The 27,537-nt window shown below is 39.5% G+C and overlaps 1 protein-coding gene across 1 annotated transcript in view; it reads right to left on the bottom strand.

Moving 5' to 3' along the window:
* Window positions 1-13,234, bottom strand: part of Ift57 (intraflagellar transport 57) — a 58,169-nt gene extending 44,935 nt beyond the window's left edge. The window contains exons 1-4 of the mRNA XM_006989979.4: window positions 12,855-13,234; window positions 10,364-10,526; window positions 9,317-9,435; window positions 6,285-6,375 (exon numbers count right to left, since the gene is read on the bottom strand). Coding sequence (XP_006990041.1) covers window positions 6,285-6,375; window positions 9,317-9,435; window positions 10,364-10,526; window positions 12,855-13,066 — 585 coding nt within the window. The 5' untranslated portion in view covers window positions 13,067-13,234. The remainder of the gene's footprint in view (window positions 1-6,284; window positions 6,376-9,316; window positions 9,436-10,363; window positions 10,527-12,854) is intronic.
* Between the last annotated feature and the right edge of the window lie 14,303 nt (window positions 13,235-27,537).

The following is a 27,537-nucleotide window of genomic DNA, read 5'->3' as shown; positions in this document are numbered from 1 at the left end:
TTGAAAAATAAAAATATTTTACATTTATAAAAACTTAAATACACATTTGTAAATATATAATATTTTAAGCTATGCTAAGCGTACTATGACTGACTCAGTAAAGCATATTTAAAAGCCTAATAAATATGCATAAAGTAGGGCACACAATTATTAACAGCTCATATGTTCTTTGAAGTTTTCATGGTGCCATTTAAAGGACCTGTTTTTGCAGACACTGAAGGAAGGAGGGAAAAAAGAGGGAGAGGGAGGAGTAATTGCTATAATTCATGAATAAACATAAAAACAAGAGGCATATATGAAATAGTGGAGGAAGTTATGGGAATTCTGAATAACAAGACTTAACTGAAAAAAAGAAAGGAAGGCGGAAAGACACAAGCCGTTTCCTTGTTCCAGGGACTAACTACATGTAGATGCACTATTTCATTTACCTGTTGGTGTCTTTGTCTGTGTTTGCATGCTACCTGTGTGCCGGGGCTCATGGGAGACAGGAGAAGGTTGGATGTTGGGTCTTTGGGAAGAGCAGCAAGTTTTTAACCACTGAGCTATCTCCCCAGCATTTTTCACACTGAGTGTGAGCATTCTGGGTGCTCAAGCTTGTTAAGGTAATGAATAGTAGTAATGTTTGGTGTATGGCCCTCACCTCCATTTCAAAGGACAATCTAGAGGGATTCCAAGCTGGCCTCATCTGACAGCAGTTGGTTGTGGGGGTGTGGGTAGGAAGTAACCCTTTGAGATGCAATCTGCTGTATATACCGAAAACAAGCTGGAGGGTCTATTACATATAAAACAACATGAGCTTCTCCTTCTCTTCAAATGTCATTGTGGTGACAAGCAGCATAATCGGAGAAAGTAATCTAACAAGAATATTTCAATCTTATGGACACTGGGCATCATAATAATGCCAAAAAAGATGGTCCCCGAGTCATGTGATCTCATGAACAAAAACACAAGCCAGGCCAAAAGTGAGTGTCAGCTCATGAACCTTTCTACAAGCAGACTGTTCAAAGCTGCAGTGGGAGGTTTCAGAGATAACCCTGACCTTCATTCAGACTTGAGATATGTGACTCAGTGGTTCTCAAAATGTGGTTCTGAGAACAGTAACATTAGGATCGCCTGGGGACTTCCGGAATGAAAAGTCTAAGGTTCTGTTCCAGATCTGTCCCACTGAAGTAAGACTTGAGAACTAACTGCGCCCTAAGCCTTGGAGAACTGGAAAGAATCCAGACCTCACAAGACAGTATAGACACACTTGATACACTGGCTTGACATTTGTTTTTCTTGAGGTGGGGAATAACGGGGGCAGAGATGTGCAGACAACACTGATTTGTTCATGTATTAAGTCATGCACATATTTATACTTCTGAAAAGTGACTTAGGCACATTCTGTGTTTGTACTACTTAATGAGCAGAGTAATTCATTGAAATGCCAATGACTCAGTGTTGTTAGGAGGAACAAGGTCACAATACTTTACCATGACCTCATCAGTACTGTTTGCATGGGTGATCAGCAGATACTTGTACACTAACATGACAAAGCTTTAATACTAGATACTAGCACAAACCATCATCCAGTATATGGTAATGTTTCTTTCAGACAAAATTCACAGGTTCACAGGTTCAGGAATTAAGGAGTGTACCATTACTTCTAATTAGCCACTAGGAAAATCTTTGTTTCTGGTTCCTGTGACTTTATCATTCTGTTAGCCAACAGGTCTTAATTCCAAATGGAAGAATGCTTCCCCTAGGAGACACAATGATGAGTCTACTGAACTGCATGCTAAGAATACTATTTGGCTACTTAGGGCTCCCCACTCTTCTGCATCAATAGCCAAGAGAAGAGCTACTGTGCGGACTGGCTGACTAATCCTGACTGCCAAGGGGAAATTAGGCTACCATTACAACAGAGGTATGACAGAGGATGTCTGGACCACAGGCAATCCTTCAGTGTATCTTCTAGTACTGCCACACCCACTAATCATGGTCAATGGAAAACTATAATGACCTAATCCAGACAAGACTTTTGCTGTCCCCTTAGGAATGAAGGTTTGGATCACCCACCGGGTAAATTCTGAAGGCAAAGGGATTGCAGAACGGGCGGTAAATGAAGGAGGTTATAAGTGCAAGTATAAGGTTTATACCTGTGTAACTACTTATAAAATAAGGACTGCACTGTCACGCATATTTCTCCCAAATCTATTTGAAAATACATTTCTGTCATCCTTTTTCATAAACTATAAGATACTTTGACTGCGCGATACAGTTAAGCAGAATTATGATCCTGCTACTGCCTTTATTTGGAAATAAAATGAGATTTAAATGGTGTCAAGTTGACAAGGGATGGAAATGTAGTGGTTAGTTCTATGCGTCAATTTGATTGGCCATGGGATGCTGAGATAATTTATTAAATATTATTCAGAATGTGTCTTTGAGAATACTTCTGGGTGAAATAAATGTTTGAAACAATAGAATTGAGTAAAGTGGGCTGTCTTTTCCAGGGTGGGTATGTCTCTACAATCTGAGTAGTCTGAACAGGAAAAGCACACCAACAAGCTTTCCTCTCCGCCTTGCTTTAAGTCAGGACCTTGGTCTTCTGCCTGTGGCGTAAAATTCAGACAGAAACCCGAGGCATCATTCTCCTTGGGATCTTTGCAGTCACACTGGAACTAGACCATCAGTTATCCAGGGTCCAGCTTGTCAAGAGCAGACCTTGGGACTTCTCAGACCCCATAGCCGAGTGACTCAATTCCATATAAACACTTTCTCACAGCCAAGCTTACAGTACAGAGCTGTAATTCTAGTTAATCTGGAGGCTGCGGCAGGAATATCCAAAGTTTAAGGCCCTCCTAAGCTACATAGTGTGTTCAAGGGCAGCTTAACCCTGGGTGAATTAAAAACAGTGTATCTCAAACAGGCACTGTGTTGGAGACCAGTGTTGGGGTCCTGCCCCACCCTATCAAAGGGTCCCTTGAAATGGGGAGTGAGGAATTGAGAAATGTTAAATAGGAAATATAGAAGTAGACAAAGAAAAAAGACAGAGACACAGGATAGCTTCGGGAGGGCCCTGGGTCAATGCCCGGCAGTCTTAAGTTTATTTCTAATGGGCTTTTTATACACTAGCAAGGGGAGAGGTAAAAGAGCTTCCCCTTTCAAGATCAAAGCACAGCATACAACCAAGTGTAGCCCCCCTCAAAACACCTGGTAACCACACGTTTGGCCAAATCATTCTATTATGCAGCCCTGCTGGGCAAAGCAAGTTCAGACTTTCTGACCTTTAGTAAGGCCTTAAGAGGGAGCCTCTGTGGGCTCTCAGCACTGTGGCTCAGCTCAGGGGAGAATACTTACATGGTATGAATGAGGCTTTGGCTTCAATCCAATCCCCAGCACTCCAGGGGGAAAAAGTTATTTTTTCTAAAAGTGTGTGTGTATAAGTGTAAGTGTGAGTATGTGCATCCTATCAGTTCTGTTTGTTAGAGAATCCAGACAAACAAACAGAAAAAGAATAGTACTTACTAACTACTATGAACAGAAGACTTAAAAGGCATTCAGACATAAAGAAGTTCAGAAGAAAAAGCTTTAAAGTAAGTTAGGGTTCTCCATAATTTATCTCGGTAATTCAGAAAGCACAATTTCCTGCCATTTCCTTGGTTAATTTGCACTTTAATTCCCTTCCTGCTTGTTACTAAAGGTATGATCACATAAACTGAGAATATTCCACATCATTACTAATTTTAAGAACTAATTGCCAGGGTGACTGATTTTGATGTGGCACGTTCTAGCTGAAGGTCCCTACTTTCTAGATGATAGGAGCCAAAGTGTCAGAAGTTATCTTCGCCATCCTGGACCCACCCCAAAGCTCTGCCAATAGGATCAGTGGGTCCCTTACAAGGCTCTGCAGGCACCAACCCAGCTTTCCTAAGGAACAGTGACAGGAGACGACAGGAGAAGGAGGAGAGAGGATCTCAAAGTAATGTGAGGAGCAGGAAGAAAGGAAAGGAACATATCAAGAGACTTGAGCCAATGCACATGAAGAGCTCCAGAGACAATTCCTCTGCGGAAGGCCTATGGTTTGGTCTTATCCTAGAAGGTCTTTCCCTCCTGGCTTGGAAGAATAGTATAAAGAGGTTGTTGTCTCATTTATTTCCTTAACTTTATAAACACAATAACTCCATTTTGAATTTAAAAAAATCCATGGAAAAAATTAGCTAAGATTTTGAAAAGTTACACAACAGTATCCTGAGAGATTGTATAGTCAAATACTGAAACCCTGACACATATTAAGTCATAAACGGTAATCTGGGGCCATGACACGGAGCAAAGTGAGACAGTTTCTGTCTTAAATTACCCCTCCTGATGAGTGGAGATTTTTCTTCCTTTGACTAGCACTTTTGAGTGACAGCATTGAAGTTAAATATTGGTATTTAAGACCCAGGTACATTGGTGTACTAGAACCTGGTACAGATCAATGCACTATCAGTTATTAAGAAGACCATGGAAACACCCAAGTGAATGGGGAAAAAAGTTAAGAATAAATGAGGGCTTTATTTCTGAATCTGAACAGAAAGTCTATTGAACAATAAAGTCTAAACTTCTTTAAATGTCCAAATTCTCTTTCCGGTTTATCTGAAGCTGTGTCCCACCCAATCCCAGAAGCTATGGTTTTCTCAGTTTCTAGATCACACCTGGTTCCTCCCTGCCTTTGCGCTTTAGAATATGCTGAAACAGAGCTACCTACTACCTGCACACAACAGGGTTGGACAGCTACATGCAGAATTAATGGCTCATTTTTTTTTTTGCCTTGACTTTCAAAATTTTATCATATTAAAAATTTGTTTTAAACCAACTAGTTTTATTGTGGTCTAGTTTGAGAATTGGAGGCCAGCCTGGGCTATACAGTGAGTATACTAGGAAAGCCTCAGATCAGAAGCCAACCTGGGCTATAGTAAGTGTTCCAGAAGAGCCTAGGTACAGTGAGATTCAGCCTTAGGAACTAAAAAAGTAGCAAAGACATATAAGGTTATGTATTTTAATATGATTAAGAGTATTCTTTATATTTCTAATAAAATATACATTAAAAAGCTTGAAAATATAAAGAAATATTAAACAGGATCATCCATAATTATTCTATCCATTTATAACAAATATTAATATACTGGTATTTTTATATATTTTACATATTTACATAGTTACGATCATGATAATAACTAATTTTGTAAAATAAAGTACATTTGTCATTTTCATATTACCAATGTCTATAATTAAGTTATATCATCTACATACATGTATTTGGATATACCGCAATTTACTTAATGGCTACTTATTAACTTTTACTATTAGGTTAATTCAACAACTAGCAACTTTGTAGCTTATACTAGTTTATTTAAGCTGAAATATGGAATGGATTATCTACTGATTAAAAAAAAACATGAAATCTTCAATTGGCTTGTGACAGCAAAATACTACAGAAGTGCTTTCCCCCACCATGTGTCTAGTTCAGATCACGTGGATATATTCTACAATACTCAGCTCAATCTACTTCCAATTCGAAAAAAGAATCACTTTGAGAAATGCACTTTGGTTTCTACTGTCTTACTAGCCTTATTACTGTAGAGAATTGAGCTTCATACCATGGAGAGGAAATTAAACATGAAAAATGTGTAGATGGCACAAACAACTTAAATAATGTTGGTTACTTAAAAGCATTTTAACAAAATTTCATCAGGGTAGTATTCACACTAATTTAAAAAAAATAAAGCAATTCCTTAAAAACAATTAGTATTTATAGGAAGCAGAATGCACTAATTATGAATTCTTAGGGCATTCTGAAAATGTTGTGTTTTGTTACAATATCATCTTGCTATGTAGCCTGAGTCCTACAGCTTGCTGTGCAGTAGACACTAGCCTTGGGGACTCTCTAATCTCTGCCTCCTAAAATCTGGGGACACAGGTCCAAAGATGAACCGAGTGTTAGCTTTCTGTTCTAAATTCTTTGTTAGTTATGGTTTCTCAAGATCATGCTTGGTTGTTAATAAAACATGATTCATATAACTAGTGATATATATGTATATGCATATATGTATACATATGTACATGTATAAACAGATTTAGAACCTCTTCTCAAATTGACTAAAGACCATGCATATTAGCTTAAGCGAAGGCCTAAAGGACTGATAATGGCACTGAACTTAGAAACAATTAAAACACAGTCCAGGAAAATGGAGGAGGGGAGTCAGGAGAGGGGAAGGGAGCCATGGGCAAGGTTGGAGACAGCTCAGCTCTACACTTACCACAAATTCTTCATCCACTTTACTTAATGTTAATTCTGCATCATCTTCTGGAACAGTTTCTTCTTCTAATTCTTCCACTGGGTATGATGGCCTGAAATAACAACATTTATTGAATGTTAAAAAAAATCAGTAAAAATAAAAGTCTAGTGAGGAATGGTAAAGATGTTTCCATATAAGACTGTGTTCTCTTTGCTAATTGTTTTGTTTCTTTCTGAAATTTTGAATGTTAAAAAGAGCAAAGATCTACCTCTAAAAGCACATTTATAAAAAGAAGTTGATATTGTATATACTGTTATCACATACATTCATCCATAAAATATATATACTGTTAGTTATCATGTACATACATACACGCACATAAAATGCACACTATATAATATATACATATTATATATATAATACATAATATGCATTATGTTCCAATGAACAGTAGTACTACAATTAAACTGTCAGTCTATGACTAAAACATTGGTGTTGTTTCTATTATTTGCTAGATAATACTGCAAAGATCATATTTGTAGGTTTATTACTAGACACATCTTTAAAATAGATTTGTCCATGTGGAATGGCTACATCAACAACTTTGTACATGTTATTGTTTTGCTGAGTACTGCCAAAATTGTCTTCTAAAACGCGATCCTAATTTATACTCCCAAGAATAGTGAGGAATGGCATGTCTGTTTCAATATGTTCACCAATATGTGTAAAATAATCTGTGCCAATAAAACAAGTGAAAAAATATCATTGTGTTCTTTAACTGAATTTCATTAGCATGAAAGTGATTGAACAACAATTTTATATATTTTAATTGATTACTCATTTTTTTCTCAGTGAAACACACATTTATACTCTTTGTCTTTTGTCAATTAAGAAAATTAATGTTTGCCTAATCTATGATGTTCCCTAGTTTCATTACTTAGAATCAAGAATAGTCAAGACTGTTATAATTCTTACTGGGTAGATCTGGCAACTTTTCTGTCCAGACCCTAGAGTTAACATAATACATTTAAAGCATTCCCCTGAGCCACATCTCCTACAGCTCTCTTTTAGTGTGCCTGTGACTCCATGTTTCAATTCACATCACTGAAATCTGCAGGTTATTATTATATAGGAAACAAGCTTGATTCTTACTTCTAAAATCCAATTAGTGGTTCTAACATTAAGTATTGGACAACCATTTCTCTCTTAAGATCTACTTATTTCCACATTAAAAATACCCAGATGTATCTGCATTTATTTTGACAACTTGTTTTAAGAATGTATATTTCAAAACTGTTAAGACAATATAACAATTAACGTGTAACAGGGAGAAAGGAAAGTATTATGAACCAAGTCAATATTGTATGATAAATTTCCCAATTTTTCACTAGTTGGAATTAGATAATTATCTCAAAAAACAATGTTCTTCTAAGAATAGTTTCACATATGTATAAAAACAGTCATTTATAAATAAGAAAGTTGTGTGAAATTTGTGTATTACATAGTTCATATAGTTTCCAATGTTTATTCTTTTTAAGTTTCTCCTTTCTTCTTCCATGTTTAAACAATTCCTACAAATTATCCAAGTCATAACTCATAGGCCAAGACAAAGATTTTACTAGGAACAAAGGAAGTACAAATTGAAAAGTGGTTGAGACATTAATAGCTTGGAATGCAATAATGATAGACTGGGCTACGGAGTTAGTATCGGAAAAACTAGGGCAGCACATCATGCAATTTATCTTGAAATCTAACCAACACTATGAGGGATTGCAGAGTCATTCTTTACAATGTACTGAATGGAAATGTTTGGGGAGAAGCAAAGGAAACCGCCACACTTTAGCTTGAAAGTGAACAGATATCAGTTACTTAACACACTTCAATCCAATGGTAGCCTAAATCAAGGAAGTTTTAACACTTTTTTTGAGATTAATTATATCACTTCCCCCTTTCCTTTCTTTCCTCCAAATTCTCCCATATATCCACCCCCTTGTTCTCTTTCAAATTCATGGCCTCTTTTTCTTTCATTGCTGTTACATATATATGTGTGTGTATAAATATTCTTAAATATATAAATATAACTTGTTCAGTCCACATAATCTTCCTTGCATATACATGTACACATGTTTTGGGAAGTTTTTAAAAAGTACTTACTAAAAGGAAGTAGATTTTCACCTAAACGTAATTGTATATGTTGTATTAATATATTAACATGGAATAATACATATCTCTCTATCTTCAGAGTTTGCTCAAATCTAAAACCAATACTGTCATATCTTTTTGCATCATGTCTTTCACATTCTAATTTATCAATAATCCTAACTTTAAAAAGATGAACTGTATCTATTTTAATCATACCCTATATAAACCAATGGTTTCTGATTTTATTTATTCACCAATACTTACTGAACATATATGACGAATTAAGTACTGTGCTAATTAACATAGAATACATATGATGCATGATTAGCAAGATTTGTAACAACGAATCTACACTGGTAAATAAATTATTTTAATACCATAAAATATAAACAATGTACTTTCAGGTCAGAGAGAAGCTATGGACACTGTCCAAGAGAATGTCCAGTGGCTTCTTCAGTGTAATTCTTGCCACTAAGCAAAGAAAAAAGAAAATCCCACACTCGGTACTATATTAATCTCCTTTTCTACTTAAATATGAGGTTTTTGGTTACCTTCACACACACACACACACACACACACACACACACACACACACACACTGGCTGTAGATATAAATAAACATAGGCACAAAGAGAATTATAGAAAGTTTTTCCAAACTGGCATGGATGCATGAGGTGACAGCTAACCCTTCAATAATTACAGACAGGGAAGAGGCACTGGGATAGATGGATGTATTTCCATATATTTCAGAAAACATTTGGAAGGCATTCTGGTTTTATCTAGACTTAATCTTCGGTACCACTGTCGATTTAGAACAGTCAGCTCTTGTCAGTTTAATTAGACAGCTCTGCACTCTAGAAAAAAAAATGTTAAGTGCATAACATCAATATTGCCTGTGAGGTAATAGTTACCTTTTCCAAGTGAAACCAATATATTTTAATGCTTCCTCAGCTAAACAGTCAAGAACGTAACATACATGTTCTCCATAACCAGACTTTAATTTTGAAGGAGGAAAATCTGCAGTCCTCCCCTGAAAAGATAAAGATTATTATTGTTAGGTATAGTCCAGATGTCAAGATTATTTCAGCAAAGAATCACTGAGCACATGTATAATTTTCCCACTTTTCAAATGATTTGAGAAAAAGGTAATTGCTTTGCTTCTTAGACATTAATTTCTTAAGTCTCTTCAATCAATTGATACAGTTACACTAAGGAAAATACAGACACTTTATTGTTCAAAGTACCAAAATAAAAGGCAGTTATATCATAGCAGGAAGACAAATCACTCATTAAAAAACAAAACAAAACAAAAAAACAAAAGTAAACCAAAAAGTAGTAAAAACTACTCCCATGGTAAAATACATTTTTAAACAAAGATCCAGTGACTCATTTATTAAAAATTAGCAACCTGTGTCAAAATGTCTTATTGCCTTTCCCCAAGAAAAGTCAGAAATGAAAGTACCACTGAGGACTCCTAATAAATCCAAGATCCTTTCAAAGTGCAGGATTCGGCTTTGTAAGCCTCAGTCTTCCTTTGAGAGGAAGGACTAACCAATCACCTAACTGTTCACTTTTGAAAGCTACCAAAATTAAGACAAATATTATTACTCTGGGCTAAAGAGAGTCTAGAGTAACATTTTTAGAAGTAGAATTAATGTTGTATGTAATGTCAACTATTATCTGTCTGTCTACTATTCCGAAAGAGTCACCTCTTTTTTTTTTTTTTTTTTTTTTTTTTTGGTTTTTCGAGACAGGGTTTCTCTGTGTAGCTTTGCGCCTTTCCTGGGACTCACTTGGTAGTCCAGGCTGGCCTCGAACTCACAGAGATCCGCCTGGCTCTGCCTCCCGAGTGCTGGGATTAAAGGCGTGCGCCACCACCGCCCGGCAAGAGTCACCTCTTTGGCTAGCATCTGTTGCTGAATTGCTAATATTGAAACCCACAGCTGAAGAATACTTACAAACGAGCGAAGCTCAAAGAGTATGTTAGATATAGTTGCATTGGGATCGTCGTATTCCTGGGGCTGCTCAAAGGGACGCCCCGTTTTGTTGATCAGCCACGCAGCAAGAGTGCAAAACATGTAGAACTGCTCACCTGGGTTGGTAGGCAGAGCAAAGTAGTGTCTGCATCAAAGCGAGGGAGGATGGGAAAGGTGAGAGAAAGCGAATCGACTAGGACTAAGCAACAGAGTCAAGTCCAAAGTTGCTAAATTTGCCCCTCAGCAGCCTTCACCAATGCACTTGAACCATGGAGGGATTCAGAGCTCACAGAGTTCTGAATCAGGATCACTGGGGCAATCACTACCGTAGACAAAACATTTGATCAAAAACCTTACAGTCAGGGAATGGAAGGCAGTATATTTTGGAGAATAAATACATGAAACTTTTGTCCAACTCACTCAAGTGTCTAATTATAAGTGAGTTCCCCCTAAAAATGGTAATTCTGGATTATGAGAATCTTGGCATTTAAGAGACACAAATAATTTACCATGTGTTTGCTGTTTGTAACCTATCAGCTATGCCAAACAGTTGTTTTCATCTCTGCTGCACATTCAAATCAACTCCTAAAAGTACTAGATGGTGAAAGCCAGGTCTGCCCCATTCATGGCTAATCACAACGTGGGGGAACAGAACACAGCACAGGAAGACTTCAAAAGTCCCAACTTAGATGGTCCAGGGGTAACACAAGGGATAAGAACCCCTGCCACGTACCCCAGCATCACAACTGCTAGATTTTGCTAAACTTCTTATTGTAGTAAATATGCTCCAATGGGGATATGATTTATACAGAGCCATAGAGGACATAAAAGGTATAAGTAACATCATTCAAGAAAGTTGAAGCAGGGATCTGCTCTGCTTTCTTTATGTAGCTATGACTATTACACTGATATATATATCACAATTATAACCAATGACATAAGAACCAGTGGTCTAATACTTCTGTTTTCTAAAACTTTTTACATGAAGAAAATATAAATGTTCTAGAAGTAAAGAGAAAGGTAGGCAGTTTTAAAGGGTCATGAAGTCTTTGCAGGCATAGGCTTATAAGGAATCTACCCACCAACAACTGTGTTTTCCTTATCAACAGGCACTCCTCAAGGACAGAGGAATGCACCCTGACAGACATTGTGGGCCTGTGATGATGGTTCTCAAGCACACAGGTACATCAGAATCACCCAGAGGGGTTGAGAAAACAGTTTGTGTCCAGAACTTCTGAAAAGACAGATCCGGACAATGTCTTCCTCCATCCCTAGGTGATGCGACATGCTGGACGTGACACCTTGAACCACTGGCTAGAATACGTCCACACAAACCCATGGTACAAAGTATTTTGCTCCCCCTTTGAGGTTCAGTACAAGGTATTCATAGTAACGTAAGGCCATTTTCCTTTTGTTTGACAAATGCATTTGAAAAAAAATAAACACAGTCTTATCAACACCGAACATGTTTGCCATCTATATTATTATGATCAATTCATTTTAAATAATAATCCAATCCTAAAACATCTTTTGTGGATCAGGATCAAGATGAACTTTCTTCTCTAACTTTTCTCCTTTTACAGACAAACTTAGCATTATGGACAGTTTGCATAAAAGCCTGACTATTCTTTCAACACAAGCGTCTGGAAGAGGGCAAGAGCTGAAAACTATCAAGGGAATTTATTTGAGCCTACCTGTAAACAGTAAAGTACTCAGGTACTTCTTTTTATTTGCTTCTTACAGAATAAAACAAATACAAGCTTTAAAGGAACAGCAATAAATCACAGTTATCACTAAGCTATCATGATTACATGACAGCGTGCTGTCTGTCCCTCTAGGCAACTAATGGCACTGCCTTCCCGGTATTCCCAACTTTTTCCACCACAGGAAGCACGGAACGTTAGGTTCTATAATGGGGACGATTCCAACCTTATCATTCCAATTGCCTTCTCCACTTTCAGTTTCTAAGAGTATTGTTGCTGCAAAAGCATTAAGTCTTTTGAACCATAGCAATTAGTACACAAGTTTACTACATAAAAAGTGCTCCTCAGCAAGGTCCTAAGTACCCACAGTTGTTAGTTTACAAAGCCTAGCAAAGGAAAGCAAAAACTGGAAAGAGATCTCAATGGTAAGGGCATTCATCTCTAGAGAGCAGTTTTTCTATCCTTTTAACTATGAGTATTTTATCACCTTTAAAACAAGGCATGTGTTTGGTTGACGGTGCGTGTATGTTTTAAACAATGGGCAGGCTGTCTTTCCTGGGCCTCCCTGCCATTACAAAACTTGTGTACTTTCTCCACAAATGACCAAGCCTGAAAACTTCACCTCGCTCTGTGCAGCAGAAGTTCCCTTTCTGGGCAAGGAAGGCAGAGGAAGGGAATGTGCGGCTCTGAGCCCCGGGTCCTCGCCTCACCGAGGAGGAGCGTCCCCTGGGCCCAGCCAGCAAGGGGCGCCAGGGGGGCAAGGCACGCACCTGGACGGGGGCTTCAGATTGCTCTTTCGGAGGAGCTCCTCCTCGTAGCGGAGCAGCTTCAGCTTCTCCACCAGGTCCTCCATCACCACGAACATGTGGTAGGCCGCGCCGGGCCCGCGCTCCACCACCGCCTCCCCTGCGCCTTCCCCGCGAGCCCGAGACACCCCATCCTCCAAGCCCGACGGCGAGATCACCGCTGCCGCGGCAGCCATCGCAGCTCAGACCCACAGAGCCAGGCGTGGGCTGGGGCCAGGATCTCCGCGGCCTCCGCCGCCAGCACCGCGTAGCCCGCACAGCCGCCACCGTTACCTGGAGACCGCAGGGCAGCCGGTCACCACGGCAACCAGACCCCGCCTCCTTCGCGCCCAGCCTGCCTCTCTAAATTCTCGCCAACCAAAGCTGGACTCCTCCCTGACGTCACGCTATTCCCGCCCCTGGCCTGGGGTGTAGCCCCGCCCCGTGGGCGTGGCGATCCTTCTTCCTCCGCCTCTTTGGCGACTCTTTCCCTCGCGCCTTAAAGAGGCAGGATCGGCGGCTGTCTGGCTCTGCAAGCTCCGTGCAGCTCCTAGAGGAGCGCAGGATCTGGTGGTTTGTTCCGGGCTGGTGAATGAATGGACGTCTAGTTACCTGGGTAGCGATTCAAAGGACTGAAGCGAAGCGGAACGCAGTATTGAAGGCTACTCGCCCACTGATCCTTAGTTCTCGTAGTTGTGAAACTCGCTGTCCTTAGTTTCACAGTACCTCAGAGATTCCAACCACAGGACTGCTTTTGTCTGTGTCTTAACTATTTACTAGGTAGTGCTAGATTTAATAGTGTATTCTAAATAAGGCTTGAGGTCTTACTATGACCCTACCTTACTTCAATGTTAGGAAATTGATTGATAGGAGGGAGGGGGAGGGGAGGGAAAGGGGCACGCGGAGGTTGAAGTGAGAAGAGTGGGTCTGGGGAAGGTTTTGTACCTCCCTCACATCCTTGGGTTCAAGTGAAATCCAACAAAATATACTATCTGGAAAGAAACGGCTGCATTGAGCGCTCATCAACATAAGGGCATTTTTGTTACTATGTCTACAGGTATTGACCTAGAAAATACAAAGGAGACATAACTGACCACAGGTGTGACTTATCCTTACAATTCTAAGAAAAATAGTGCATCAGGCAGGCTTCCTGACAGATAAAGTAGAAGTGAAGCAGAGTGGATGCTCCGTCACTTCTTAAAAGATAACTCAGAAGCAAGAGGTCAAACATTTGTTAGTTTAATCCTGTGGCTCTCAAGGGGTCATTATGTCTTGTACCACACTCTAAAGAACGTAGAAGAATCACATTCTTTACATAGCTGAAATCTGAAACATATTTGTAAAACTTTTGCTTTGTGATAATTAAATGAAGAATATGCTTTTCATTTTAATCAGTCTTGCTTCTAATACTAATGAAGTATCCAAATGAAAAATTATTCTGTTTGTCCGATAGAAGACACACATAGAAGTACTGATTTATATAGAAAATAAACTGAAGGGGAGAAGTCCACAGAAAATCCTATTTCTTTAAGTCTTTATCATCTATTTAGCTATCTCTGTGTACAGTGAATGTGTGTGCACGTTCATGTGTGAGTGGGAGTATTCAAATACCATGATTCACTTGTGGAGCTCAGAGGATAATTTCCAGAATCAGTCTTCAACCACCAGGGTCTCTTGTTGCTTGTTAGGCATATACCAGGACAGCTGCCTGTGAGCTTCTAGGGAATTCTACTGTTTCTGCCTCTCATACTGGTGGACCACAGACCCACACTACAGTGCCCATCTTTGTATAGGTTCTGGGGATCTGAACTTAGGTCTACATACCTGCAGCACAGTGTTTACCCACTGAGCCATATCCACAACCTAAGAATTGCTCTTTAGATCACATTGTTTATTAGTCATGAGCCAGTGGCTGTTAGTAAAGATAAATGGGAAGATGGAGTCGGCCTCTAGCCCGCTGTCAGTCAAATTAGTCTTTCATTGGCTCAACTATTCTACAACAGTGATTTCCCTAGACACATCCACATCCAATGATCACATGTGGAAGCTGAGAAGATTATAAGATGGATGTGAAGCTTTCTAGGAACAAAATAAGAGCCACGGTTATTCAGATATATGTTTTGGGGTATTTCATTTACCAACGAGCAGCCCATGACTTTTAATGCTTCTCGAAAGGCTCTCAGATAGGAGAAATGTGTGGTTCACACCCAAAGGGGTGGGGTTCACACAGAGCGTGCTGCCTACATAGGATGTTCTGACATGCTTGGAAGGTTATGCAGCAAGCACAGTAGGAAATAGTCAAACACTGCTTTCTGGCTGACTTTTCAATAATGCATGCATTTTGACTTGGGGGAAAATAAAAACTCTTCTCAAATCCAGCTGTTACCTTCCCTGACTTGGCCTGGTTTGTAAGCAGGTAAAGAATCAGTTTTCCATTATAAATGTGATGAGAGAGAGAGAGAGAGAGAGAGAGAGAGAGAGAGAGAGAGAGAGAGAGAGAGAGAGAGAGAGAGGTGGGGGCGGGGAGAGACTAAAGTATAAACTATCCCCAATAATCCTGGCACATAGAAAATAAAAACAGAGAAAATCAAATTCTTCCACACATTATGGTTTTCCATGGGGAAAAAGTAGGAAAGAACACAGAAATATCATTCATATTTAAAAGGCCCAGATGTTTTCACATTTTCTTATTTACCTGCAATAGTGCCAGCAACCAGCAGCCTTTTCCTTGATGGAGTAGTTTCCTTCATGAGAATATACACTCATATCGTCTTCTGGTTCTCTCATCCACTTGGAACCTCCACACTGTATTTTTAATAGCTTTTTTTTTTTTTCCCTGCAAGACTAACTCTTTGACTTGGGGCTTAGATAGAGCTTAAAGAGATCGCAGTGTGGCAGGATGTGCAGACTTCCTACAAAGACTTATCCTCACACCCCTTTTGACTACTAGTTGTGGCAGGCTTCAGATGATTTTATTCCTTACAAACCATCTATGAAATGCTTGGAAGTAGTTCATAAGACTTTTAAAAGCCTTTCCATGTCTGCATGCAAGCTAATCTCGGAAAACTAAACAGAATCCCAGCCAAAGCTGCTTTAAGCTAAATGGATTTCCCTGAAAGGTGCTTAGCAAAGCTGATAGGAAAAGGGGGAAGTTCAAAGATGGAGGGAGGCTTTTTTGAGGAGTCTCCCCAATACAGGGAATAAGCTTTGCAAGATTGGGCAGGCTTAAAAACAACAAAAAAAAAAAAAAAAAAACAAAAAAAAACACCAAACCACCAACTTTTTTTTTTTTGTTAAGTTGGCCTGTTGGGAGGGTTTTGGGTCCTGAAGGAAGAGCTCCCCTGACAGTAGTAATGGTCTTATAGATAGCATAGATTAGTGGAAATTTGATTTGTTTTCTCTCCATGCACATGCTCTGTTTGACTTCTCCCTTCTGCCATGAGTTGGCAAAACATGAGACCAACACAAGAAGCTATTAAACATCTGTGCTATCCTTCTGGATGTCCACAACTCCACAATCATGACCCAAAGGGATCTCATGTCTTTATAAATTTCTCAATCTCAGCTACTCGGTTATATAGCAACAGAGACCAACTAAAATCCTTTCGTTGGTTCATCATGGGTTCAGTGGCACCCACTGGGGATGCTAACAAGTCAGAAAAACACTAATCAAATTAAATACTGTAGGGCTAAAATCCTTTCCTTTTGCCTTCCTTCCTTCCTTCCTTCCTTCCTTCCTTCCTTCCTTCCTTCCTTCCTTCCTTCCTTCCTTCCTTCTTTCCTTCCTTCCTTCCTTCCTTCTTCCTAACTTCCTTCCTTCCTTCCTTCCTCCCTCCCTCCTTCCCTCCCTCTCTCTCTCCTCCTCCTTTTCTTTGTCCTTTTTGGTTTCTGTGATTCGGCTCCAGAATTAAATTACATACTAATAGCTTAACAAAAGAAAAGCACACCCATTTTATTTAATTGCACCACGTGCACATGAAATCCTGCTTAGGAAAAAAGTAGTTACGATCAAAAGCATATATACTCCCTGATTTTTTATTAATACAATGAATGATACATTTGTAGCAAAGTGGAAAGACAAAGAAAATGAATTCAAGCTTCAAAGGGGTGATAAATTGTAGGAAAATTATTAGGAAATGTGTGCTTAAAATTAATGGAAGATGGAGGTTGTCTTAATAGATTTGTCTATACACACTCATTTCAGTAGCAACTTCTAATGTCCAGTAATAAAAGTATCATTCTCCTCTTAGTACAGAAAAGGAATCTTTCTCATGGGAAACCTCAGATCTGCTTTTAAGTAGTAATTGAGGCCAGAGACAGAAAGTGTGCGTCTGATATTTCACAAATGCCACCCACTCAAACCAATCAATATGCAACATCAGTATCTGGGCAGAAAATTTTAAATTCCTTCAGTCTGGTAAGTGCTGTGAAAATTCTAGAAAGAAAAAAAAGGGTCATATTCAAATGTGAACACTAGAATGATTGATTGCCCTAAGCAAGATGAAAACATATAACCAGTACACTATGTACTACAGCTGGACCCTTTCATGATGTAAGCAAAGGAATTCTAAGGGTCTAGGAAGAAACTACTGAGAGAGCTGATTTTTCCATGTATCATAGCCAAACTAAAGAAAATTCCCTGGAGACAGAGAAACAAACAATAAAGTCAATTCCAAATATGCGTGAGTCTGGAAATAAATCTGTCATTTTATGGAGAAAAATTGTTAAACCCTACTGAAATCTAAGTGCATAAAAGTTTTTAAAAATGAGAAAATTAGTATCATCACCAAGTTTATAAACTCCATGTCAGTCAAAGACTTCTGATCCAGTGCTTTATACACAAAAGTACACTTTAGAGAAATATAAGGATGGAATTACAGTAGAATATAGCAAGTTGCCTAATAAAGGTGAAACTTCCTATTATAGTAGTAATCAGGAAATAGCCTGGGAATAGATTTGGCTTTCCATGGAAATTCAGTACACTGAAGATGTGGGAAAAGATGAACTCATTGATAAGAAGTTAGGAGCGATCCATGTAGAAACAATCACATTTCTGATTCCCATCATTGAAATCCCACTTGTATTGAAGATAGCATTGTGAAGTACGTTTGATGTGTTTAGACCAGTGGTTCTCAACCTGTAGGTCAGGACCCCCTTGGCAAACCTCTATCTCTCAAAATATTGACATTACAATTCATGACAGTAGCAAAATTACAATTTTTGAAGTAGCAATGAAAATAATTTTATGGTCAGGGGTCACCACAGCAAGAGGAACTGTATTAAACTGTCACAGTATTAGGAAAGAACCATTGGTTTAGAGGAAGACAGAAGATTATTAACTTCAGTGAAGGATCTTGTAAAATAAATAAGTCTGAAAATTGAAAAGACAAGCTCATAATAATTTAGTTACAAAGGTATAAAATAAGACTAGGCAATCACCAAAAAAAAAAAAAAAAAGAAGAAGAAGAAGAAGAAGAAGAAGAAGAAGAAGAAGAAGAAGAAGAAGAAGAAGAAGAAGTTTGTGACCCATATAGTAGAAAGATGTTTGTGATCTACATAATGTCTCTAAAGCACATAAATTATCACTACAAATCCATGTTAGGAAACTGTAGGTGTGATCTAGATTCAAGTTTCTTGGACTTGACACAATGAACAGCTTAGACTGGATAGTTTCTTGGTTTGTGTCCGTGGGTAGGAACTGTTCTGTTCTGTGGATTTTTGAAAATATAGCTGGCCCGTTAGACTGAGGTAACACCTGTGCTGGTTTTGATGGCCAAAAATGTCTTTAGACATTGTCAAATGTTCTCTAATGGTGTGTATGTCTAGTAGGGGCAAAGGGGGTCACTTCTGGTAGAGAGCTACCGTTTGACATTGTAAATGGCCTTTGAAGTGCTGGATGCCAACAGTTAAATGAATGCCCTGTGTGAGTGGACTGTTGGGAATAGAAAACTCACCTTCTCAAAGACAGGGCATTTTTGTTATGCAAGAATTTGTTTTGCCACAAGCATTGATTTTTGTAAAGATCTGAATATTGTACATCAGTGCTTGAGGATGACCTTTATGCACAGGAGATACGTCTGGGGATACTTTTACTGTTCAAGAGACTTGGTTTAGTAATGCATTAAAGCTCACATTTAAACAGCCTTATTCTGAAGTTTTTAGCTTGTTATTCAAATCTTATTCGGTTTACAAATGTAGATTTGATACAGTCAAGCATAAGGAGTAATTGCAACTTATACTTCTATGCAGATTTTTTAAACTGTTCACAAATGTGCTGAACTTCTTTTAATGGTGGCTGGCAAACTAATCCAGACACAGATTACTCTTCCCAGTCTGAAAGTAAAGGATGAGACAAAGATAAATTCTATTGAGTATTCTAACACACAAACATGAACTTCAATGTAAAGCTAAGGTTTTTAATAAGTTACTCTGTTACTGCTGTGGTTTGAATGTGTATCCTCAAAGTTATGTTGCAAACTTGATCATTAGTGAAGAACTATTGGGTGGTAGAGCTACTAGGAGGTGTTTAGATGGTGGAGACAGCCTTCCACTCTGATGAATGAGTTAACGCTTATTATTGAAGAGGGTTTCCTCTGTCTCTTCATTTATAATATACTTGCTCTTCCCTTTTGCACTATGGGCTGATTCAACTAAACGATCCTTTCCAGATGTGGGCCCCTCAACCTTAAACTTTCTAGCCTGTAGAACTGTAAGAATTATTTTAATTACAGCAGCATAGAATGGATTAACATAATACATACGATAAACTTAAATCACAAGTTTGTTTTTCTAATAGATCCAAAATATCACATATAGATATTTAGGTATTAAATATGCACAGGTAATTATTTTAGCACAACCATTACTGCTATGGTTTGAGTTTTGTCATTATTGTACTTAATGTTACAACTTTTGATAAGTGAAATATGCTCAATCTGGGAAATAAATGTCATCTTGACCTGTGATTATAGAGTTTCCCATTCCGTGAGCCAAGAGTCCTGGGTCAAATGTAGAAGAGATTCTTGCCCAGAGCATCAAGCACTAATGTGCACTTTCCATGAGTTAGGAAGGAAAATGATTTTATAACCTGTTCCCTTGGGCTTACTTCATTCGGTGGTTGTTTTCTACTGATGAAATTCTTCTAACCCCATTAAGATTACACGTAACTGGGTCAACTAACATTGACTCTCAAGGTGGATTAGTATCACCCAGTTGCTTTATAAACCTTAACGCTTTGATGGGCTCAATGATTTTGTTTTCTTGTGGGAAAATGAACCATGTGTGCGAATCACCGAGTATGTAACATCTGTGTGTGTGTGTGTGTGTGTGTGTGTGTGTGTGTTGGGGAGAAGGATGTAAGTTGGATGAGTTTTTTTTCAGACTTTTTTCTTTTATTGAAAATAGGTTTTTTTCTCACATAATATGTGGTGGTTTTAATAAGAATGGCCCCCCATAGGGTCATAGATTTGAGTGCTTGGCCATTAGGGAATGGTGCTACTTGACAGGGATTAGAAGGTGTGCCCCCTCCATGCTTTGTTCCTATTTCTCTGCATGCTACCTGTGGATCCAGATGTAGAACTCTCAGCTCCTCTCCAGCACCATGTCTGCCTGTGTGCTGCCATGCTTCCCATCGTGATAACAAAGGACTAACCTTTGAACTGTAAACAAGGCCCAACTAAATATATTCCTTATAAGAGTTGTTGTGAGCTGGGTGGTGGTGGGGGGGCACACCTTTAATCCCAGCACTCAGGAGGCAGAGTCAGGCGGATCTCTGTGAGTTCGAGGCCAGCTTGGTCTACAGAGTGAGGCCCAGGACAGGCACCAAAACTACACAGAGAAACTCTGTCATGAAAAACAACAAACCAAAAAAAGACAAAAAAAAAAAAAAAAAAAAAAAAAAAAAAAGAGTTGCTGTGGTCATGGTGTCTCTTCACAGCAACAGAACATTTGAGGACTAAGACATAATATATTCTGATTACAGTTTCCCCTCCCTGTACTCCTCCCAGTTTTTCCCACAGCCCCTCCCTTATAGATCCACCCTCTTTCTGTCTCTTATTTGACAACAAATAAAAAAATTCTAAAGAATAATAATGAAGTAAAATATACCATTATTAAAAAAAACATTGACATTGGACAAAACAAACAGATGAAAAGGAGCCCAAGAAAAGACGCACGAGTCAGAGACCCACTTGGTCACACACTCAGGGAGATGGATGACTTTGCAATGTGCATTTAGCACTTGGCAACGGAATATAAAAGGGAATGTCGGAAGGTGAAAATTGATCCCAGAGATAGTTTCCATAGTTGGGATGAATATGTTCTTAAACTGGAGTAGCTGGCAACTAGAATTGTGGGAAGGGTGTTAGTTATCAAATCTTAGGGAAACAACTTTTTATCTGGTGTAAGATATGTTCTAGAACATAGGAAGCACTCCAGAATTTCCCATTGCAGGAGAAGAATGTTAGCTTTTGTGGCTTTGTCCCATTGGATGCTTTGAGCTTCTCCAAGCACCTATGAATGAGGGGACTCATTGATGAGAAAGGTGAAGCTGTGAAGACTTCCATGTGATGGTCTTAGTAACTGGGGAAGAGCAACATGAACCTGGTGAAAGAAGGAAATATCAACTTCTGACACAGCAGTTGGCATTAAAGATTTATGTTAGTTTTTAATTATGTGCAGATATGCATGTCTGCATGTGGGAATGTGCGCATGTGAGTGCAGATGCCCATTGTGTCCAGAAGAAGGCATCTGATCCCATGGGTACTGGGAACTGAACTTGGGTCCTCTGTAAGAGCACTACATGCGCTTAACTACTGAGCCATCTCTCCAGTTCCAATAGTTGACAATTTATTCCTACTTACTCAAAGTGCAGAGGCAGGAGGATCTCTGAGAATCAAGACCAGCCGGGTACACATATTGTGTTCCAGGTCAGCCAGAGCTACACAGTGAGAATCTGTCTCAAATAAGAAAGGAGGGAAGGAAATAAGGAAGGGAGGGAGGGAAGGAGGGAGGAAGGACATACGTCCACCAGAGCAGATATTCTTAGATGTATAACAAAAAAGATGAGGTGTAAACTTCAGACAGGAGAAAGAGCACATCAAGTCACCCTCCAAATATTCCAGCATTCACCTGATTTCCTGATGAGGCTTCTATTATTACATATGATAGTAACACTTTGATTTGATCAATATTGGGTGCTAACTAGAAGGATTGATCTGATTTGTCAGAGTATTTAAGGTTAGATAGAAACCCATTTATTTTTCAAGAGCCAGATTTAAAAGATCCAATTACTTTACAGCCTGGGACAGTGATTTGTCTTTGGGAAGAATTAATTTAAGCTGGAAAGTAAATAATAAATGCCATAGTAGAAATCCCACTTAATGGGGCTCCCTGGAGCCTGATAAAAATGTCTGGGTGATACTATCTCAGGTGGAATTACACACCTTCATGGTTCAAGCCTTCATCTCAGTGTTCACTGTGCCAGCCTTTCTGATTTCCTGATTTACCAACAATTGGCATCTTGTTTTAGGTTTTAGAATCTGTTGCCCAAACCATTACATTGTAATAAAATGTTGAATTTAGAAGCTTTATTTTTGTTCCTTGATCTTTAGTGCCTATTGCTTTACTCTATATCTGTACAGTTCACTTGGTGAATAGAAAAATGTCCTCTCACTTTGGGGAGGTGGGTATGAAAGTCCAAATTCCTATATAAAGTGCACTCTGTTGTTTTTTGACATTGACAGAGTGCAATTTTCTAACACTATCTTTCATTTGAATACTGGTAACATCTTAGGCACTGGGTATGAACATAAAAGGATGCATGAGCCTGCTCTCTGTGCCCAACAGTCATGCCTTATTGTGGAGTGTGGTGGTACATGCTTTAATCCCAACACTAGTTAACCATGGAGGTCTGGAGGTCTTTACAGACAGACAGAAAGTGACAGAGCTGGGCAGGAAGAGGAAGTGAGGTAGCTGGACAGAGAGCAAACCAGATGGCAGAACAGCAAGGCATATAGCTGTGGGTAGACAGGAAGTAACACACATTTGGAAGCTGCAGTTGGTGAGGTAAAGTTGACTGGTGGCCTTCCCTGTTTCCCTGATCTCTCTAAGGCTTTCACCCCTATATTTGGCTCCATGTTTCTTATTTAATCAGACCATTTAGAAATTCATCTACAACCGTACAAGTACATGATGGGTAAGCCAATTTTGGGGGATAAGGATCTCCTGTCCAGTTTTCTTTCTGCTCTCCACAAAAGCACTGGCTTCTCTTCCATTCCCCTCCTACATCTTGTAGTATGTTCTTCATTAAGAGTCTCACTATGCCTTCTTGTTTCAAAGGGAGAGAACAATTAGAGGAAATCTGTAGAAGTTGAACTTCAGAGCTAAGTTCCTGGATCTATCTTGTGTGCCCAGTGTGGGGTCTGATGTCCTCCAGCCCCTGGCTTAGTGTGCAGGGCCATGAGTTGACGTGTGTGTGTGTGTGTGTGTGTGTGTGTGTGTGTGTGTGTGTGTGTGTTTGAAAACTTCAGTAAACTCTGCCATATTCAGCCAGGTATTTCTGTAATCTAAAAACAACAGGAATCTCTTATCTAGCCACCGAGAATGCAAATCAAAGTTTATGTAAGTATTCTAAAGCACGTTCTCCAAAATAGCCCCAAATCAGGAGCATAAACTCGAATCTGTCCTGGCAACTTCATAACAACTTGTCATTTTCACGCAGTTTTTCTTTGGCATGCTCTATATGCCAAGCGTACACTTAAAAATTTTATAATGCAGACTTCAGCGGCATGCTCATAATCTTTGCATAAGACTTCTCTTCCCCACTACACCCCAGGCAGAGACACTTTCACAAGGAGAGTGTACGGCAAATTGTATATAGATTGTGTGGCTGTCTGAGCCCCCTGAAAGACAGGAGGACTTCCCCACTCATGGAACAAGGGTAAAGGCTTTTCCTTCACCCCACAATTGTGAAAACAAGCTAAACACCTACCAGTGCATTCGTTTTTTGAAATTAATGTGGAATGTTTACATTTATTTGACCCGTTTGCAGAATTCAAGTTCCTAGTTAACTTCAGTGAATTTCTTGGCTGAGGTCTGTACAACTGCTTTTGTTTAGTTGATTTTGCTTTGCAACTTTAAAATAAGATTAAACCGGGTGGTAGTGGTGCACACCTTTAATCCCAGCACTAGGGAGGCAGAGGCAGGCGGATTTCTGTGAGTTTGAGGCCAGCCTGGTCTATAGATAAAGTAAGATTGAACATCTGGTAGAAAGTCTACTTCTGTGTCTTCTTGATATTAAATGAAGCCATAGTTATGAATATTAAAACATTTGTTGTAAATATACTTTTAAAGAAGTTGACTCTACCTCCCAGAGACATAACTTATACTATCTCTCGCTCACTTGAAATCACTGAAGTCACTGAAAATTTCCCCATTTTCTATTTTTAAACTGACAGTTCATTTTAAGACAGACACTCGCTATTTCCTTTAAGGTAGCCGTGTTGAGCACAGACACATCACACTACTTTTGGAAGGCAAAGACTGACTGTAAGACTCTTTACTCAGGTTCTCTGGAAGAAAAAAACACTTCCTCAATGAGGTAGAGGGAGGAGCGCTTTCCCAAGTCATCTTAGAAATCCCCCAGAGGAGCTGGCTCGTTCAAAGGCAACACCAGCTCCCTTTGTCAAATAAAAAGCAAAAGGGTCTTTATTCTTATTTGAAATACAGTAATGATTTCCTTCTCCTTTCCCTCCAGATCTGATCCTCTTCCAGTCTTTTGTCTACATCGTTCCCAAAGTAATCTTCCTACAAATGCAAATATGGACTTGCTGATATCACTTCATGGACCCTCTATTCAGGACAGCAAAATTTGTAGCTTGCTATATAAGCCTCCAGGGACAAATTCAGTCTTTGTGAGGCTCAAAGCTCGTGCAGCTGAGGGTAGGAATCATAAGAAGAAATACAAAAGTTTGAATTCTAAATCAGGTTCTAGGCTTTAGAAAGGGCCATGGGGATGAGCCTCCCTAAGGCATCAATTTCACCAGTCTCCTGGTATACCTTCTCTGTTAAGGGAATTGCTTAATTATCTCAAATGAGCTGAGGTTAAGGGATCAATAAATAATGAGCACGATTAAGGAATGAGTAACTGACAAGCTGAACTTGCGTGCAGCTCAGTTATCGCTGACTAAAACCAAGACTGAAGGTTGCTGAGTTTGGCTAGAGAATTCCTTCCTAACATGAAAGAAATGACTTGAGTATTTATTATAGTTACCTTGGTCGAGGAGATATAGGGTCCATCATTTTCAGATGACATTGATTTCAAATGGAGTTGATCTTCAAATGGCTTAAATATGATTAAGTGTATCTCTACATCATAAGGTGGCAACATGCAACTCTGGCAGCTACTAACTTCCTTCACTAACCCTCTAGTCTTTGAATGAAATATTTATTTAATAGTTTTCCTGTTCTGATGAGCCATATTCTTGGTAACAGTTTAATGGTAGGTGGTTGGATTTGGGATCTCTCACAGCACTGTCTGGGGGCTTATGTAGTTAACACAACTAAAATCATGCCAGCAAGGGCCCTGGTTAACTCCCTCACACCAGAGGGTCTAGTTTCTACCCACTTGAGACTGGAGATGATTTAAGGAGTTGGTATGCATATCCTGTCATCATCCATATAAAAATCTCTTCTTCATTCTGTGACTCCAATACCCCCTTTTGTTTTCTCTGCAGCCTCTTTTGAAAAGTGAGCAGTGAATTCCTGATTTCTGTGGTGTTTTTTTTTTTTTCCTCTCTAAAGTATTTCTGCTAGCTTGGGTCGTCCAAGAAGCAGAGGCCAAAAAAAATGGGATTAGACACATAAGAATTTTATTAGGCTGTATGCCTAAGATAGAAAATGGGAAAGAAATTGGCAAAGACCGGGGCAGAAGTTAGACCCTGGTACAAGAGTAGTGCCAAGAGGAGAATAAGAAGAAGGCAGGCTGGAGAGAGCAGCCTTTGTGGTGCCAGGCAGTCTAATGACCTCATTTAGAGCTGGAAGCCTCGCGCATCATCCTGTATGCCCATCAAATTAATATACCTAAATTTGGAATGTCCTGTCTCCAGAAGCGAAAGAGATTTTCCCAGTGTCTTAGCTCTTTCTCTGTGTAGGAGATAGAAGATACAGAAATTTGTCTTTTGTAGAAGCTGGGGAGATGGGATGATGGCTCAGTGGGAGAGTGCTTACCTTACTAGCCTGAGGAGGAGTTCCAATCCACTGTCCCCACATGAAAGCAAGGCAGGTGGGCTTGGTAGCCTTTCTGTAACCCCAGCAATGGGAGCAGGGACAGGGCATTCTTGTGAGCTCCAAGTTGAGAGAGAGGTGGGGCGGGGGTAGAGGCCCTGCCTCAGTAAGCAAAGCAGAGAGCAATGGAGGGAAACACATCATACTGACCCCATCTCCACATGCACATGCATGTCCCCCCCCCCCCCGGCATTTAGTATCCACACATACACACGCATACATGTACTACACGTGCACTATAAATCAATCAATCAATCAATCAATCAATCAATCAATAATTGGTCTTTTGCTTGGGGTGGCAATAGTCCCAGCATGCTCCTAATCGTTGAATCCTTAACACACTACTGAGATTCATAGTGTAATTTCTCTCCCTCCATCTTAACACCACTTCCAGCCTAGCAGCCGCCTCTTGCTCCCATTCCATCAGCATTATGTCATGCATGTGATGGATCAACTTGATGTTCTCTAGGATGTCCTGGAGGTTTAGAGTCCTCTGCGCTCTGTATGACTTGGCTACTTAAAATACTCAGAGGTAAAACTTTTAATGAATACTGTTGTCCATCCATGTGAATGCAAACTCTTTCCAAGTTCTTTCTTTCTTTTTTACGTTCTTGGTTGAGATTGGATAGGATGCAATCCCCAGCCACCTGTTGCCTATTGTGTGTCTGAGGCCACATGAATTGATTCTATCAATCATACCATCCATAGTACAACAGCTGTAATTGGCCCTGCTTCTTGGTTGAGTTTGTGATGGTCTACAGTAACTTTCTCGATCCATCTTGTTTTTGAAGAGACTGGAGTAGCATATCAAATAACGATGTGAACCACCATGGGAACCACCACTCGCCTCCTCAGACTATTTAGCGTGGCTATGCCTTTTATTAGTTTATTTTACCACATCCCTCCATGAGACAATGCATTATTTTTAGTTTAGAATTTTGGAGCCATTTCTGAGGTTTCCATTCAGCTGTCCACACTGTGAGAGCTCGCCACAGTCTCAGGACATGGTGAAGGGATCATTCTACCTGCCAATTGTCTAAATGAGTGCAGGCAAGGACACGGCTGCCATGGTTGGGCAGTCTTTCCTCCTAGGTCCCATCTCTTTGTTTAGTCAGTGGGTTACAAATGGAAAAATGATTCATGGTCCGAGGACCGAACAGGTGATTATAGCTTTGTTAGGCAATCACTCTCAGCCTCCTCCATCCATTTTTGTCTTCTGGCTGTAGTTTTAAACAGCATGCTTGTTATCTGCCAATCTGTTTTGTTCCTAGACATCTATGCTGAATTAACCACCTCTACAGCTCCCCATAGGTCAAAGCTCTGCCTGTGATTGTGATAATTGCAACCACCTGGAACACACGGGCTAAGTGCTGTCATTAGATCT

The sequence above is a fragment of the Peromyscus maniculatus genome, chromosome 12 (genome assembly GCF_049852395.1).
Source record: "Peromyscus maniculatus bairdii isolate BWxNUB_F1_BW_parent chromosome 12, HU_Pman_BW_mat_3.1, whole genome shotgun sequence".
Classification (NCBI taxonomy): Eukaryota; Metazoa; Chordata; class Mammalia; order Rodentia; family Cricetidae; genus Peromyscus; species Peromyscus maniculatus.
The sequence above is the reverse complement of the archived record's forward strand: the minus strand, read 5'-3'. Positions and strand labels throughout refer to the sequence as shown.